This window comes from Trachinotus anak, unplaced genomic scaffold (genome assembly GCF_046630095.1).
Source record: "Trachinotus anak isolate AG129_WGS33_773 ecotype Australia unplaced genomic scaffold, CSIRO_AGI_Tana_v1 ptg000039l, whole genome shotgun sequence".
NCBI lineage: Eukaryota > Metazoa > Chordata > Actinopteri > Carangiformes > Carangidae > Trachinotus > Trachinotus anak.
The window spans coordinates 390,061-407,832 of NW_027273890.1; the positions used below are offsets into that span (position 1 = coordinate 390,061).

General features: G+C 39.4%; 1 protein-coding gene across 1 annotated transcript in view; it reads left to right on the plus strand.

Annotated features, from left to right (window-relative positions):
- The first annotated feature begins 2,698 nt into the window (after positions 1-2,698).
- LOC139614948 (titin-like) overlaps positions 2,699-17,772 on the plus strand; it is a 192,916-nt gene continuing 177,842 nt past the window's right edge. The window contains exons 1-11 of the mRNA XM_071472645.1: positions 2,699-2,930; positions 8,364-8,467; positions 9,200-9,403; positions 9,951-10,238; positions 11,063-11,148; positions 11,305-11,525; positions 11,881-12,118; positions 14,803-15,072; positions 15,537-15,650; positions 16,744-17,004; positions 17,697-17,759. Of these exons, the coding sequence (XP_071328746.1) occupies positions 8,377-8,467; positions 9,200-9,403; positions 9,951-10,238; positions 11,063-11,148; positions 11,305-11,525; positions 11,881-12,118; positions 14,803-15,072; positions 15,537-15,650; positions 16,744-17,004; positions 17,697-17,759 (1,836 nt within the window). The 5' untranslated portion in view covers positions 2,699-2,930; positions 8,364-8,376. The remainder of the gene's footprint in view (positions 2,931-8,363; positions 8,468-9,199; positions 9,404-9,950; positions 10,239-11,062; positions 11,149-11,304; positions 11,526-11,880; positions 12,119-14,802; positions 15,073-15,536; positions 15,651-16,743; positions 17,005-17,696; positions 17,760-17,772) is intronic.

Below are 17,772 nucleotides of genomic sequence, written 5' to 3' on the forward strand. Positions count from 1 at the left end.
ATCTGATCCTTAAGTTAACCTGCTCCAGACCAGGTTAGGAGTTCAGCATCAGTTACCGTGGTGATTTATCCCAGTAAGAAGAACAGGCCTCTGGCAGTGTTGGGCAGGAAAAACAGAAGAGGTTAGCAACATTTTCATTGTAATATTAATGTAACACAACAAGCAAAAATAGCATTAGCTGCTAACATTTTGACATTTCCAAACATTATAAGACTAGTGTGAGCTGTTAACACACTGCCATTACAATGCTAACATTTTGAGATTGTAGTGCTAACATGAAGCTAACAGTCTCTGAGATGAAAATGAATATCTGCACTGTGACGAAGAGCGCTTCATCACCTGACTTTGTAAATATGGCACTTTTGACTGTAGGGGTATGGAAACACATGCACTTCAATAACTGCACAAGCACTTTAATAGGAGCAATAGCACTTTATTGAAAATTTGCACAATACATTTGATAACATTGCATTTTGCACATTTGTATGGCTAGACTTTGCACTATTGATGATTGGAATATTTGTCTCCATAGTTATTGTTCTTTTTAATTGTGATGTGGAGCTGCGTGTAGGCCACGCAGCTCCACCTGAAAGAGAGGGACATGGGAGTAAAAGTGCAGCCATGTTTTAAGGAATAAAACAATGAGCTTAGAGTCAAGCCAAAGGAAATGTAATGGTTGATGTAATGTGTATGTTCAATAAGTGTATGAAGGTGCAATGAGGGAGCATAAAGTGTGTTAACTACTCACCAGTCTCTTTGTCTTCAGGGTGTTCAGGCAAAAGGCTTCCCCAGACAACAGATCCCATGTTTTATAGTTCCGGGGGTAACCAAGTGTAAATTGGTGTGGGGTGGTTTAGATGTGTGTATTTTATTGTAGTAGATGTAATGTGGTTTAGTGGGGTTTTGTTCATTTAGTAGTGAAGAAATGAATATGTATATAAGGATGTGAGGATGTGTGTGTATAGTTATAAGAAAAGAAAGGTGTGTTAATATGTGAGCAGGCAGTGGATCCCTGTAAATGGAGTCTCCCGAGGTCATTAGCCGATACACAGTATAAAAAGGCACCATTTTAACAACTTGTGTGTTGCTGGTCTTATGCTGGGTGATGCTTGCTCCTGAAGATGGATGAATGAAAGGCCTCATCTGTTACACATGCAAAACCTGCCTGTGAGTCTTTTTATTGCTGTATCGTCCTACCATAATTGTGGTCCATCTTACACTGCAGTTAGGCAGGACTGAACCAGAGGGTGTGAGTGACATAACTGATTTCATTTTTGTCAGTAAACATTAAAGATCAAACAACACAAAAATACCTCTTGCGTTTTCCCAGAACAGTCTGTACTCACTACAAATCAAACAAATAACAGTTTATTTTTACTAATGTCAGTAGCAATTATTTTACAGGACTAACATTGGCTGCATAACACAGTCTCAGTAACATTACCTTTTAGCTGTTGGATATTATGAATATTAAATTGTTAAGATTAAGGTTTTTCTTCTCTCTTATTTATTTCATTATATTTTTTTCAATGTAACCTTTCTGGGTTAGCACTTAACCACCAAAACATATCTGGAATTCTGGGTATTGAAGTCCTTAAAACAGTTAACGTCACAATGTCACCTAAGAAGCAACAAATACGCTGAGGGTGGATTTTATTCATAGATTTTATAAAGAAGAATACACAGGGGCTGATTTTGGTGTAAATTGTTATTTAACTTTATTTTTTTAATTCTTTGCCCTCATTATTTGTTACTTCTGTTATGGTAATGCACTTTGTAACTTGAAAGGTACAATATATTATTATTATTATTATTATTATTATTATTATTATTATTATTATTATCATTATTATTTCAGCAGTCAACATCTTCAGCATGTGGGGGAGTCCACGCAGTGACAGGCCTCTTAGTGGGTGGGGTTTAAACAGTAGGTTACCTAACCTGAAATTTTGCTGCAGCTTTTGCCTTGAAATTTTCCACTATTTAATATTTACAGTCTGTTTGTATTGAATCAGTCAGGTTTATCTGTTGAGTTGCACATTCATTATTATCCTGATCTCCCTGAGTTTTACAGTGGAGCAGATTCCTGGTGGAGGGATGGGTGATGGATGATTGACAGCTGAGTCATGGTTGTTACCAAACCACGAGGGAGCTGCAGGCTGTTCACGCTGAGCTTAGAGGGTCAAACAGGCCAATGTACAAGCTCACAGTGAGAGAGCATGAATCAGACTGAGAGTGATTTAATAAATGAACTGGAAGATGTGAGTTGTGTAAACAGAGTTTGTTGGTGTGTTGTAATGGCTGGTGTTCGGGGGGGGGGGGGGGGGGGGGTGAGGAGTGGGGGTTTGACTGACAGGGACAGCCTCTGCCTCCTTTTGGTCAGTGGTTATTTAATGACTCAGGGACTCTTGTCACTTCAACACAGACAAACTGCTGCTCTTTACTCATTTAACCAACCAGACACTCAGATGAGAGTTTTTCATGAGCTGCTGTCAAACCACCACAGATTGATCCAAATCAAAGCCGGATCAACACTGACAGGGGTGACTGACAGGGTGGAGGTTGCATAAATGGCTGCCATGTCCCATCATGCCCCCTGAGGGTCCTGACCAACCAATGGGGAGCGTCGGGTGGGTGATGATGCAGGTGGTCCCCCCTGGTATAAAAACCTAAACCACCATCTGGGCCCTCTTGAGCAGTTGGAGCATTCCCAGCCTCGCCTCGGGTGGAGGGATTGCGAGGAGGGAAAGCAAAACTACACGGCCTGTCACTGTGTAGTTTTGTTTTTTTTTCGGGGTGGGGGATATTTCGAGGCTTGACCGTTCTCATCTTGGATTTTTCTGGTAAAACCTTTCTGGATAAGGAGACTGTTGCTTATCAGAGTCAGCTGGGCTCCGTCCCATCAGTCCAAGGCACCCTTGTGGATACAAGTGAGTAACTTCCAACTTTTGTCCCTGTACGTCCTGTAATTACCTGCCTTTCAGTGCTAACTCATGTGGTTTACAGGGACTCAGTTCAGACTGAGAGGTCTTGAGTCATGATTTTGTTGAGCTCTTTCCCTTTTGGTGCGTTTATGTTAGTTTTGCATATTTTTGTGTGAAGTTGGAAGCGGCCTCGTGCAGCAAATTGTGCAGTGATCTGAGAAAAGCCAAGAATAGCCGCTGATAGCATGAGAGTGGACTGTCAGCTGGGCGGCTGATGGCTTTTTAAGGGAATCAGCAGCAGGGCTATCACTTGCACCTCCAGCTATGTGCCACATGGTGGCTGTCAATCAAACTGCATGGGGTCAGGGTGGGGGGTGGGGGGGGGGGGTCGGGGGGGTCGGGTCGGTGTATTTTTGGCCACTGCCATATCTGTTGCTCAGATTCCAGTCTGTAAATATCAGCTGAGTTAAACTGGTTTGTTCCAACTTTTCAATATTTGGATTTAAAGTGGTTTACTAGTTGTTGATTTAAAAGACTGTGATCACATCAGTGTTGATCAGCTCAGAGAGAATCTGAGAAACTGAACACCTTCACCTCAAATCAGCTGACAGCACTGAAAAAAAAAAAACAGCTGTCCTGACGAGGTGTTTAATGTTACAATCAAAAACCAGGGGCTATCAGATAAATCACCACCAGCTCCACTTCTTATTATTGATTACCAGCTTCTTATAACAACATTTGACTTATGGAAAAAATTTAGATTTTTATTAGGAACTGAAGATTTGGTAAAAAGTTTAAGACATGAAGAATTCAGGACTTGAGCTGAAGCTTTCACATTTCTGTTTTCAAACTTGTTTAAAATCTCCTTTTTTATACATGATTCACAGTTTTGGGTTGTAAAAAATAAACTGCTTTACTTGTTCTAGTTTCTCAGCCTGTCTTTGCTTCTGACATCATTTATAAAATATACTGTCAGGTATTTATTTTGCAAAATAAAATAAGAAATAAAGAAAATAAGAAAATAAATCATTTTGGATTTGATAAAGTTCTTTTTTTTTTTTTTTGTTTAAAAAAAGTCTTTAGATACAGATTCCCTGAGTGTTCATGTGTAATGTCCTTAAACTCCTTGTAAATCTTCACTTTTTGTCCTTTGAAGGTGTTTTGTGGAGCTTAAGAATAGCATGTGTAATATGATACAGTTAACAGTAAATATAGTGGCTCATTTATGATATCAGCTGTTAAAATAAAACTGCTGTTTTCTGCTGATCGCTGCTTTTATGTCATTTCTGACATATTGTCAAGTTTATTTTGCTGCATACAAAACATATTTTGAAACATAGTGATTAGAAAAAAAGATTCATGTTTCTGTCCTCAAGCGTCTTTAAATCTGTATTTTATTTATCTATTGCTGTTAAAAGGTTTATGGACTTTTTCCTTCTCCAGACTGACAGTCTAAGGACAGAGTGTGAATATATAATTATCAAATATAGTGTGTGTATATATACAATATATTATGTTGGGCTGTAGGTTTTCTGCTGGTCAGTGTTTTCTTGTTAGTCTTGTTATTTTGTTTGTAGGTTGTGATTTGGGGCAAATTTGAAAGTATAAATTATTATCATTATAATTATTATTATTTTAGTCATTTTATCTGCCTTGGTTATTTTTGAATGAATGTGCATTTCCTTGTGATTAGAGTTATTTAGTTGTCTCACTATCTGAATCTTGTGTTTTCCTCACTTCAGTCAGTTTTCATGTTACCACAGTGCCTGGTCAGGTTTATTTATTTATAGCGCAAATATTGACTAACAAGCTTCACAGAGACAATTAAACCACATATTTAAACAGACCTAATTAGGGGCGGCCCAATGGTGGAGTGGTTAGGGCGCGTACCACATGAGCAGATGCTCTTAGTAGGCTAGCGCCGGTTTGACTCCCGACTGACCCGACTCTTTCCTGCGTGTCATTCCCCCCCTCTCTCTGCCCCTTTCCTGTCACTCTCTACTGTCCTGTCAATAAAGGCAAAAAATGCCCCAAAAAATATCTTTAAAAAATAAATAAATAAATAAACAGACCTAATTAAAATGAAAATAAAAAAGTAAATAACAAACAGATTAAACTCATTATGTATTCATATTAATTATTAAATTAAGCAGTAGTGTCAGAAGAAGTAAAGATGGTGTTAGGCTGTGAGTTACTGTCAGGGGAATACCTCCTACCTACTTCACTGTACTGTTGTTATAGTTAGGTGGGAAACCTAGTATCTCCAACGTTGTCTCCCTGCTCAGATCAGTTGAAGAATCATATAATTTCTACATATATTTTATTTAATCATGTGTCTTTTTTTTTTATTGCTCAGCAAACTAATGAGTCACTGTTCAAACAGTGAACTGATCAATATAGATGTGTGACTGGATTAGATTAAGTCTGGCAGGAAACCAGGCAGCTTTTCAAAGTAAAAGTTGAGGTTTTGGAGGAACGTTTTCCCCCGACAGCACACCAGAAACTCCGGCTGTCAGATAAAAAATCGTGGAGGAAATGGCAGAGTAGAATATCAGAGGTACTGCAGTACTGCAGCAGTAACTGCAGTACTGGACTCAGTAGCCGGTCCACAGTAACAGCTGCTGCTGTCTGATCAGCCACAGACACTTTAACAACTGTTAAACTGCAGCATCACCGAACTGCACCTTTAACAAGTATTTTCAATTATCAGTTTATCTGATCTTTATTTTTCTGGATCAGTTGCTTTGTTGTTAATTTATTGATGATGAATTATTTGGTAATCAAAAACACCTGACACATTTTTAGAGCCAAAAATGACATGTTGAATTTTTTTACTTTTAACAGTTAAGAGGAAAAAGAAAACCAGCAATATTCAATTTAGTATGAATTATTACTAACCTGAGATCAGCCAGGTTGTTGTAGTTATACCGATGGTGAAGGGAAAACATTTTATTACCAAAAAAAGCATTGAGTTGAGTTAAGCTCTTGTAGTTATTGTGGTTCTTTGTGTTCATTTTTTTTTAAATTAAATAAATCAAAGTATAGTATAGTATCATATAGTAGTATTTCATGAACATTTAACATTAAAATCAATGGCCTGACAGTGACTTTGGTGAGTTTTCAACTGATTCCCTCTTTTTATCAGTTAAACTGTCACAATTTAAAATAATCAACTTTTTTTTGTAGACTGATTATGTTAAATAAAATAGAAAAGAAGAAAAAGAGTAAACTTTACTTCAGATGCAGCTCATCAATAAAATATAACAACACTCAAATATAACAGAGCTCAGTCCAGGGTGAATCTTCACAAAAACACTAAAAATGAAAACATAATCTCCTCAGTGGAAACTGAGGAAAAATATGAGGTTAGATTTAAATCAAAGAAAACAGCAGTGAAATAATCAGCAGCTTCTTCTGTCAACAGCTGCAACAACAAGGCTGAATTTAAGTCCTCACCTGAGTCCATATTTAAGCCATGGCCACATCAACATGTCTGAGGAAACGATTAGTTATTGAGCAGTTGTTTAAATCTCAGTTCAGAGTTGAGTTCATTCAGACCAGTGTTTTTACTTTATCTCCTGTTGTCGCTTTTTATTTTTCTTCTTTTTCTGTTCTTTTCTGTTTCCACCTTTTTATCTTAATCAACTTTTTCTTCATTTCATCTTTTCTCAGTTTTTCTTTGCTTCTATTCTTTCTCGTCTACTTTTTCTTCTTATTTGTTTCTCTCTTTTTACTTGCTTCATATGCTCTTTTTTCTTTTCTGATTAGAGTGTTGTTTTCTGATTGGAACACACACTTGTGACAGTAATATTATAGATTTGTGATCACAGACGCTCTTTGTGATCAAACTGTTGTTTTTCTGATTCTCATGTTAAAGATTACATCTGCTGCTCAGTTTTTGCTCTTGTCTTCTTCTGCTTCCTCTGACGACTCCAACATGCGGCCAACTTCCAGCTGCTGCCATCCGTCAGCATCATCTGCCCCCCAACAAGCCCTGCCCCCTGACATTTATAGCTCCTGGTTGTCTCACGTCTCTGTGCTGAGTGTAGCTGCAGGAGAAACTCAGCACATTCTCATCTTTGACATTAGTGCATCAACACAAGTATTGATGGAAATGACAAATGAAAACTGTCTGGTTCAGGGCCTCAGCACAGAGAAGTCATGTTGGACCACAGATGGGGACGTTCTCCTTCACAACCAAGTGTCATTCATGGTCAGAAGCAGACGGTGTGAGTGTTTTCTGATAACATGTCTATGTGGTTCAGGTGGAGACACAGAAGCTACCTGGTCACATGACATCACCGCTCAGGAAGATGTAATTCCAGGTCGTTTTAGTGTTTGCTGTGGTTTTCCAGCTTTTTGAATGCAGTTCCAGAGACATTGTAAAAAATGAGTTTGAACACGACCTTGCCGCCGTGGTTACCATTTGTTAAGGTCATCAGATCACTGAGACTGCTGGTTTAAAGAAGGTGGTCAGCATGTAGATCAGTTTACTGGTCCAGATCCTGGTCTTGGTTAGTCCTTCTCAGTGTGTGAAAGCAGCTGTTGTCTATGTCATTTGGGCCCTGATGATGTCATAGTGATGTCATCAGACTACAGATGTCAGTAGGTGGGCTTCTGAGTTGTGTCTTGTTTCCTCCTCTGCTGCTGTGTGAACATGAATCGACAGGTTGATGAGATAAACAACTGGTGGAGCTGATTCTCCAGTCACTGCCATTAAACCACCACAGAAGAAGAAGATGAGATCATTAAAAGAACAAATCAAAGCTCAGATGATGAAAACCGTGTGTAGAACATGGAGATCTGACATTTCTGTTTGTTTGATGTGTTAATTTGAGGATGGTTCAGCCTCCTCATCATCACTCCACACAGCTGAAGTTTTCCTCTCTTCATGTACGTCAAAATGTTTCTTGTGATATTTTTGAATTTCCTGTTTCCACTTTGTTCATTTCAAGCACAAAATTCGTTGACACCGTGTGCAGTGTCTCATGTTTACTCCTGAACTGAGCTTTCAGAAAAATATGTCACTCAGTCTGTAGTGAAAACCAATTCTGCTGAAACAGAAGTCTGTCTGATGTGTTTTATGATTCAGATTCATCAGTATAATGGACTATATGTCACAGCTGGTCTGAACAGAAAAACTCAACACCTTCCCTTTACAGAGTTAAAGCATCAACTACTTCAGCTCCCATGATGCTTTGGGATACTGTAATCTGAGGCTTGACAGACGCAGGTGTCCATTTGTGGAGAGAGGAATTATGGGACAGCAGTGTCTCCTTTCCTAAAGGCTGCTTCTGCGTTTCCTAGACTGAAGGAGGAAGGAAAGGAAATAAGACATTCGTCCTGCTGTAATCAGACTAAACATTAGTGAACCCTCTTTAAGATGCATCACAGTTAACGAACATTTAATGACTTTTTCTTTCTGTTTTTCTGTTGCAGGGTGCCGACCGTCATGTCAACACAAGCACCAACGTTCACACAGCCGCTACAGAGCGTCGTGGCACTGGAGGGTAGTGCCGCCACGTTCGAGGCTCAAGTTAGTGGTAAGAAACATCTTGTCAGTGCATGTTTCATGTGAATTAAGAAAGGAGGCTCATCCAAACCAGAACATTTCAAGACGGGACGCTCATGCTCACATGACATTACATTCCTACTGTTTAACATGTTCACACTTCACACTTCACATTTCTTTGTTTGATTTTAATCAAATCCAAATATATATTTTTGATTCAGTGCTAAAAACCATTTTAATCTCATATTTCTTATCTGGAGATAAAATATTTGATATGAGATTTCTTTATTTTTTATACATTTATAATTTTATACATTTTTCTGAATTTGAATTTTATTCTGAGATGATTTAAATTTTTAAATTTAATTAAACTGAAATTCTTAATTTTCTTTAACTTAAATCTCACATTTTTTGTCCTTAGATTAAAATTTAAAATCACATTTAAATCAAACATTTTTCAACAAATGCTGACATTAAAATCTGAAATTTGTGATTTGGAAATGAAATATTTCATATATTTTTCAAAAGTTTAAAATTTTTGTTAAAAAATATTCTCACATTTTTTAAATCTGAGAATAATAAACCTTAAAAATCCAATTTTATTTTGTACCTGATGCAAATTTCAAGTCTGATAGTTAAATAGAAATGAAATAAAACAAATCATCAGAAAATCATCTGATGTGTCCATATCTATTTACCTGTATGTCAGGTGTTGTTGTCTGGGTTCTCTGACAGATTGGTGTGGTTCTTCTGTCCCCCGCAGGTTCTCCAGTTCCTGAGGTGAGCTGGTTCCGTGATGGCCAGGTTCTTTCCGCCGCTGCTCTGCCCGGCGTTCAGATCTCGTTCAGCGATGGCCGCGCTGTTCTGATGATCCCTGCTGTGACCGCCGCACACAGTGGAAGATTTTCTGTCAGAGCCACCAATGGCGCTGGACAAGCCACAAGTACCGCCGAACTCCTTGTTACAGGTGAGACCACAGGTAGACTTAGACTTCGGTTACAGATGAGAGTATGAGGAGCATTGATACAAAAATACTATGATCTTTCTTTTTATACCTGAACTAATTCCAAAAGAGAGAGAAGGTATTATTTTGGTTTGAGTTTCTTAAACTTAGATTTTTGGCTTGTGTACGGACAGTTGAGGACAGAGGTTCAAGAAAACTCACAGCACCACAGGTCATATTTTCAGGACTGGTCATCTGTCTTTTTCTTCTATAGCTGATGTTTTTTTTTTTTTTTTTTTTTTTTTTTTTTAAATGTTCAGTGTTTCACATCCTCTTGTCAGTTTAGAAAAGACTGAAGGTGCATTTCACTCAGTTTTTAGGGGAAATAGAGCTGAATGTCATAGCATAGATATAATAAGGGATGCAGGGATTTTCTACAGTTCTCACAAACTACACATTTATAAAATGTGGTATTTCAGCATATCACTGAGTACTGATTAGAATCTGTATTGTAGACACAATATAAAGAAACTGGTGTATGAGCTTTAACTCTCTCTACACTTTTCTTCAGCGGAGACGGCGCCTCCCAGCTTCCTTCAGAGGCTGCAGAGCTCCACAGTGAGACAGAGCAGCCAGGTGAGGCTGGACGTCCGAGTCACAGGTATCCCCGCACCTGTGGTGAAGTTCTACAGAGAGGGAGCCGAGATCCAGAGCTCAGCCGACTTCAGGATCCTCCAGGAGGGAGACCTGTACAGTCTGCTTATTGCTGAGGCCTTCCCAGAGGATTCTGGGACTTATTCTGTGACTGCTACCAACAGCAGTGGACGGGCCACCTCCACTGCCGAACTGCTGGTTCAGGGTGAGGACTTTTAAACTGTTTGTCATTTTTAACAGTGTTGTAGCAAGTAAATTAAATTCATACTTGAAAGATCAGAAATCCTGGTGTTAGTCACCTCAGAGTCAGACCCTCAAGGTGGATGACAGTTTCATAACTTTGAGTCCAGTACAGAGACAGGTTCAGGATGTTAGCTTAGCTTAGAACTAAGACTGGACTCAGGGGGAAACTGAAGCTCCATCAAAGCCCAAAATGTACAGTGTGTTTCCACCAAACCTCCTAGTGGTGGTTGATCTACATGTAAACGTTTAAAAGCCAAATTTACCAAAATACCAAACTATTTTATAGAAACATGCAAAGTTTTTTATTTTCTCAGGTGTTGTTTAAAGGGATGTTCTGCTGGCTTTGAAAACAGAATGAGAAACATTATGTAATGTTTAAGGAAAAAATGAATCAGCTCCAAAGCTGTCTAACTTGTTCTCTCCTATCCTTCTTTTCTTCTGACACAATTTTTTTTATTATTTTGTGAGGCATCATTCAAGACCTTGGAATTATTATTAAAATAAAAATGAAACATATAATTGACGTTGAATGATAATTGCTTATCTCTAACTGAATAAGATTTAAAACACTTTAGACCCAAGAAATATGTTGAAAATTATATTGGGCTATTGAAAAAAGAAATACAATATATACATTTGAATCACTGATGAAACATGACTTTGAGTTGATACCACGTGTTCTGGATACTTCAGAGAATATCACCAGAAACTGAAAGTGAGATAACTCTGTGATAATTATAACATTAATTTGATCCATTTTACCCACTAAACTACATGTGCGTTCAGGTGAAGAAGCCGTTCCAGCAAAGAAAACCAAGACAGTGATTTCAACCTCTCAGATTTCACAGACCCGTCAGACAAGAGTGGAAAAGGTACAGTGACTCTGCAAACACTCAACTGCTGATTATGATAATTATAACATAGAATAAGTAAAGTTTCTACATGAGAACAGTTTTTAAGGACGTTCATCTTTTCTGTAAAATTATCTCCATCTCATCTCCTCCTCTCCTCCTGTGGTTTGTCCTCAGAGGATGGAGGCCAGTTTCCAGGCCACTGCCATGATGCAAATGCAGGTGGAGGGTGCTGAGCTGACTCAGCAGCTGGCTCACAAGACTCCACCCAGAGTCCCTCCCAAACCCACATCCAAGTCCCCGACCCAGCCCTCGCTGGTTGCCAAGGTGACTGGAGGCCGCCAACAGTCGCCATCACCTGTCAGACACGTGAAAGCACCCACACCCACACCAGTCAGGTGGGAGGAGCCTTTTCTGGTCATGCTTGCTTTTGTTTATTTAATTATATTTTCATGCCTACTGTGGCCCTGAGGTGTATAACACAAAGACAAAACAGAAAACATTGTTTCAGAAATGTGATGTTGTATTTTACACCTCAGGGCTACCACAGACACCAGCTTCTGTTAGAGAATTTACAGTAAAAATTTCAGTGGATTTATTTTGTGATGAAGTTTGCAGAGAGCGGTTGTAAAGAATCAGAATATGAAATCTGCAGTAGATCAGTGAAGTTAAGACGAGCGAGCAGGGCGATGGTGTTATCAGAGCTTGGCCCTCTGGCAGGCCTGTAATGTGACCTCCCTTCCCCATCTCCAGGCCTGCCTCTCCCACTTCAAGACTCTCCATCTCCCCAATCAGGCCAGTCAAGTCTCCCATCACCACCCGCAAACAGGTGGTCGTCAGCGCCGATGTTCTGCCGCCCTGGAAGCAGGGAGACTACATGGCTGAGGCCAGCTACACCAGCATGACCAGCATGACCAGTATGACCGGCAGCACTGTCACCCAGCTGAGCCAGGAGCAGCACTGGGAGCAGCAGGTCACCGGGGTTAAAGAGGTGAGGGAGGGGCCACTTGGGGACCAGGGATCCATATTGTCATCTGGTGGTTAATGAGTCCAAGGAGCAATTTGAGAGACATAGAGGACGGACACTGTCAGATCGTAATTTTTAAAACTTCTGTATTTTTTATTAAATACACTCCAACAGACGCAACATATTAGTTTTAAGCTGCAGTTTTATTGGACACCAAACATTTCACTCTTTTCTCTCTGAGTTATGACTCTGTCAAATCTGGGAAACACGTTTTTTAACTCAGCGACCTCCACTTCATCCATCCAAGACATTAACATTGTCCTTTAAACGGTCCTACTTTCTTTTGAACAAATTGCTCATGAGCATCACTGTTGAACTTTTATTTGTTTGTTCACATACATGTCAGTGACACAACATGATGACATCTTTTTATTCAGGTTGTCTGTACCTCTCTGACTGTCTCATCTGTGTGTGAATCCTCTTGCTCTGCTCACCTAAACAAATGAAAACTTGATGTACCGTCTCACTGTTTTAAATGTGACTAATTAACATTCAGGGGCAGGAGGATGATGATGATGAAAACATTAACGTTGCTCTTGTGACCAACACTGATCAACCCAGGTGTCATGGCAACGGCAAATAGAAGCTGGTTGAGAATATAAGAAACATGTCCATCATTTAATCCCACTGCTCACAAAACGTTTACTGTCTTTTAACCACACCACTACAGACCTCTAAAGACTGGAAAGATTGGGCTGCGTACTACTTAGGTATTTCAGAAAGTGTCTCAGAAAAGGGTTTTGAAGTTTCTGGTTTAAAAACAGTGAATGTCATCCTCAAGTCACCCAACCTCCTTCATCCTACAGTCCAAGCTTTTCTTCTTTTCCATCCTCCTCTCTTCAGTATGAATGTTTTTGCCCATCCAGATTGTGTCAACTACTTGCTATTTCTTGCTTTGTGCCACTTTTTCCATCGCTTATTCAAGTCTCTTCACTTCTTTAGCACTTAACACCAGTATGAACACCAAAGTGAACCTTTTGATTTGGTTGTCAGCTTCAACCTATCATAATGGGGTCTGAATTATCTGGAACACAAGATGACGCAAGTTTTACCCAGAACTCAGAGGGATGGGACGAAAATGCCACAACCCACGAGGAGATGACGTGTGACTCTAACGTCCATCATTCAGATCATCTGGACTCAAACAATGATGAGTTTAGCTCGAGCCTGGGAGGTATTTGTGAAATTTATGATGACATCAATGCAACTTCATCAGGTGAAGAAGAGTGTGAGGCTTTAGAGAGTCACATGATGCCATCAGACAGTGTAAACAATGACAAGACGGTGTACAAGCTGTATCTTGGTCTATCATACATCAGTGAAGATCTGTCATGTGTCTTTAACCATGAAGACTCATCACCCGTTTCGAACAGAGAGCACGTCCACCTTGATTCAACCAAAGGAATTCTCAGATTTCATAGCCGAAACATCTCGCCCAGTTTGTCTGATGAAGAGACTGCATCAGGTGTAAACCATGAGCAGTGGTGCTACCATGACCCAAACCAAGATGTCCAGCAGCCTGAAGAGGAGGTATCTCTTGTTGCACCACTATTGCTCCTCATCTTTTTTGAGCACTTTCACAGCCTTTTTTTGAGTTTTGTTGCCACAAGGTTTTGGTGGTCATATCACTTTTCTTCACCGTCAGCAGTTTTTTCTATTTGTGTCTCTCTTTGTTTCCTTTCAGCTGATTTCAGAGTTTTAGTTACTGCATGTCAAACAGATGAGCATGTGTCGTCCTCATCAGATAAGCTTTAATATTTTCAAGAGTACATTTACACACACATGTTAGTATCCTGTCCATTTACTTCCCATGGCTAAATTATAAAGTCTGCTATCATAGCTTTGTTTCTCTGACAGTGGACAGTGATCCACAGTTTCCAAAAACCAGGATTAAGTTCCGATCCAGGTTTCAGTAATCAGTAACATCGGTACTGCTGTAAGTGTACAGGTACTCATTCAATGGTGATTTGGTGTCTTGACAGAGGCAGGTAGATGCTGAAGGGTAAAATATTTGTAAAATATTTAATCAAATTGATAATTTGTGCTTACATACAATGAATCTATTCTGTTCCCTCATGTTAGTAATTAATGCCCTTGAATACTTTAACCTGTTGCTTTGTGCATCCAGTCAGCTGGACATCTGGAGTCATGGTCAACCAAGTATAGCATAAAGACTTGAAGCAGGGAGTAAATGATTCACCTACCAGCTCCTGTAAAGCTTATATTAGCTTGTTTACATGCTTGTAGTATGTAACCCTTGTCATCCACCCACTGCTACTTCTGTGCAGCATCTCTGAATGTTTTCTGAATGTTCAAGAAATTTTTGGGTACTATATGTCCCATTAAAACCACACAGAAGATGTGGAAATAAAACTGGCAAGAGTATTTCCAAAAATGTCAAACTAATCTTTTAAATCAAAATCGTCCCTGGCAACATGAGGATGCAAGAGTAGATGGAGGGAACTGGTGGAAGTGGTATTAAGCTCAAGTAGTTAATCGAATACTCAAGTGCACAAATGAATAACTTGAGGGAACTAATCACTAATATGAGTGCATGTCCATATTTTTGCCCATCTGCCTCCCTGTCTCTGTAACTCCATCCTGCCATGGATGTCCTGAGATCTATGTGCTGCTGGTTGTGTCCCCAGGCCGGGGGAGGGAAAAGAGCTGGTGCGGTGGCCACTGTGGTGGCCGCTGTTGACCTGGCTCGTGTACGTCAGCCCATGCATGTCGAGGGCGGTCGAGTTGAAGAGGAGGAGGCTATAGAGGCAGAGTTAAGGCAGCAGGGCACCACCGCTGCCTCCACGGCTGCTGATCAACAGTATCAAGCCGGATGGACAACAACAAGAGTGCAGGCTGGCCAAATGCATACTACTGCTCAGGAGTTTGTACCACAAACAACCCTGCCACTGCCTCAGGTTAGATAGGCCTCCAGCACAAAGACACACCAAAAATTGATGAAAATGTTGAGATTCTGTCTGTCACAACAGTCAGTTTTATTATCCTTTAAGTTTATTCAGTCAATTCTTAATTTTAGGCAGAAAGAGTATGTTCATGTTCTATAGTGTTAATTTGGAATTATTTCAAATACAATAGTGGCCCTGGTGTTCATGTGTAAATGGTAACAAACGCGTGAAATAACTAAAATGAAATGATCATGTTGTTAGTAAAACTTCTTAAAATAAGAAAAATTGTTTGCCAGTGCTAGATAAACTCTCTAAAAGGATAAATCTCTTGATAACCTTGTCATAACTGCAATACTTACAGGAATAAAGAATTATTTAATACATTTGCATTTGTGTATATTTATATTAATTATCTATATTGTCTTAAAATCTTCCTGAGGTTGTAACGCTCGTGTGAACTCTGTTGGTTACTCCAGATTCAGAGAACAACAGAAATCTCCTCCCACGTGGACACTGGTCTTGCCCCGTCCCCAGTTCCACATTTCACAGTTTCTAAAGTTTCTGTCCCAAAACCTGAGTCTAGCTCTGAGGTAAGAGAGGCAACATCAGGCAAGCAGTAGAAAATGTCTGCATAGACAGAGGGAAACAAAACATGTGGTTTAACTAATAACACTTAAAGATTTAATGCCAAAATACAGAAACCATGTTTTAGTCAATAATCCAATCTGTGACTTACCTTTCACTAAGAACCACTCCCCCTTAGTTACTGTTGTTAACCTGTCAATAAATACATTCTAGAATCTCACATATACAGTTTACAGTGATGACGTTGGCTGATTTCCCAACAAAATTAAAAGTAGTAAATATATCAAACAATTGATTTCAATCAGTGTTTTTCATTTAATCAATTTTGTCTGCTGAAACTGGCAGATTTGATCATCTGTATCTAACTTACCAACTTTCTGATGCTAATTGCTGAATTGGTTCAAAACTCCATATAGATAATATTGTGTAGAGGAGATGGAATCATCAAAAGGCATTGTTCTTATATTGTAGTCTACATTATTACAGTTTAGTATTTTATTGTTACTGAGTTTGATTAACTTAATACCAAACTCCAAATCCAAAAAAGATCCAAAAAACCTGTAACACCCCAAGATAATGTAGTAGCCATACGCCACACGCAAACTCTTGGCATTGGAAGTAATGTTAATTTTTTTTGTTTTTCTTTTTCTTTTTCATTTTTTGAAAAACTTAACATATCTCTCTGACTACAGCTCAGTGAACACATTTCTACATGAAAGACAGCTAAACTAAGATATGATTGGATTATTGCTGTTTGGAGGAAGGGTTTAGCAAACAGTCCGTGGTTATTACTGCTTGCCTGAAATGCAAACTTGTTGTGGAATGTAGTATAGCAGTGATAAAATAATGTTGATAAAATAACACAATGAATCAAACTTTAACCTTGTTTTCTTTGCTCCCTTAATCAATAAACACACTTAATCTAGTAAACCACTTATTAATCTGGCTTTATTTAAAATTCCCTTTATTTTCCCCCTCATAGTTTTAATATAACTAACGTACTGTAGATCTCTCCCTGTGCTGTGGTTTAACACAAACCAACCAAACAAACCAGCGTATTTTCTTGATGATGGTGTTCCTCCTCTTTGGGTCGATCAGGTTTCCATTGCTGGCTCAGCTATCGCCACTCTGCACAGAGAGTTATCTTCATCCTCTGCCACCGCTAGAAAAATCATCAAGCCCGTCAAGTCTCCCAGTCCATCTTGTAGAGTGGCAGAGACCAGAGTGACATCAGAACCCATCCCTCCACCATTCAAAGACTTCTCTGAGAAATGTCAGAGTCGTTTTGGCACTGAGTTACAGAGGGGGGTGGTGTCCTCGGGGGGCATGGAGAGAATATATGAGGACTGGGGAGTACAGGTTTGTAATCTGGTTTTATTGGGCTGGGCATGAACAGGACAAGAAAACCTGATGAGTAGATGAAAGTCAGATCGTTTCTATATACTTAATCACCATAAAAGATCAGTGTTATGGTAAGAGCAAGCTATCTCAACAGCCACTGGCCTGAATGCTTTTGTGGTACCCAAATGATAATTCCCAATATTTTGGATGACCTCTCGGGTTGTTATTGTAGTGCCACTAACTGACAAATATATCCACTTGAGGAAATATCAAGAACTATAATATCAAAAGGGAAGTATTTTCCTATTCCCTTCCTCTGATAATTGTAACAACAAACTAAATATTTGTATCCCCACTACTCGTTAGGCTGAAGAATAGCTAAAGAAAATGTTGTTTTCATACTGTGTGAAGTCTAGTTTTTCACAAGTCCGGTTTTCTTGATTTCTGTGAAAATCCAGGATAAATATCACTCTAATAAAAACATTAACATGCTTGTCGATGATACTGACAACTTCATTCTCATCTCTTCAGCCCATCCAGCCTCCCCTCCATCTTTCTGTGCTTCTTCACATGTTGGATGTGAACAGCAAGTTCAATGTCTTGTCCTATGTGTGTTTATGTGTTTTGTTGTGTCCATGTTGATGATTTTAGAAATAGGTGCATTTTTTGCTAGATGGCTTTGTGCTGACAAATCTGTGACTATATGACAGGTGGTGGAAGCAGCAGCTGTACCTTCTGCAGGTGATGGCGTGGTCCCACCCACACTGGTGTCTGTAAGTAGCGTGG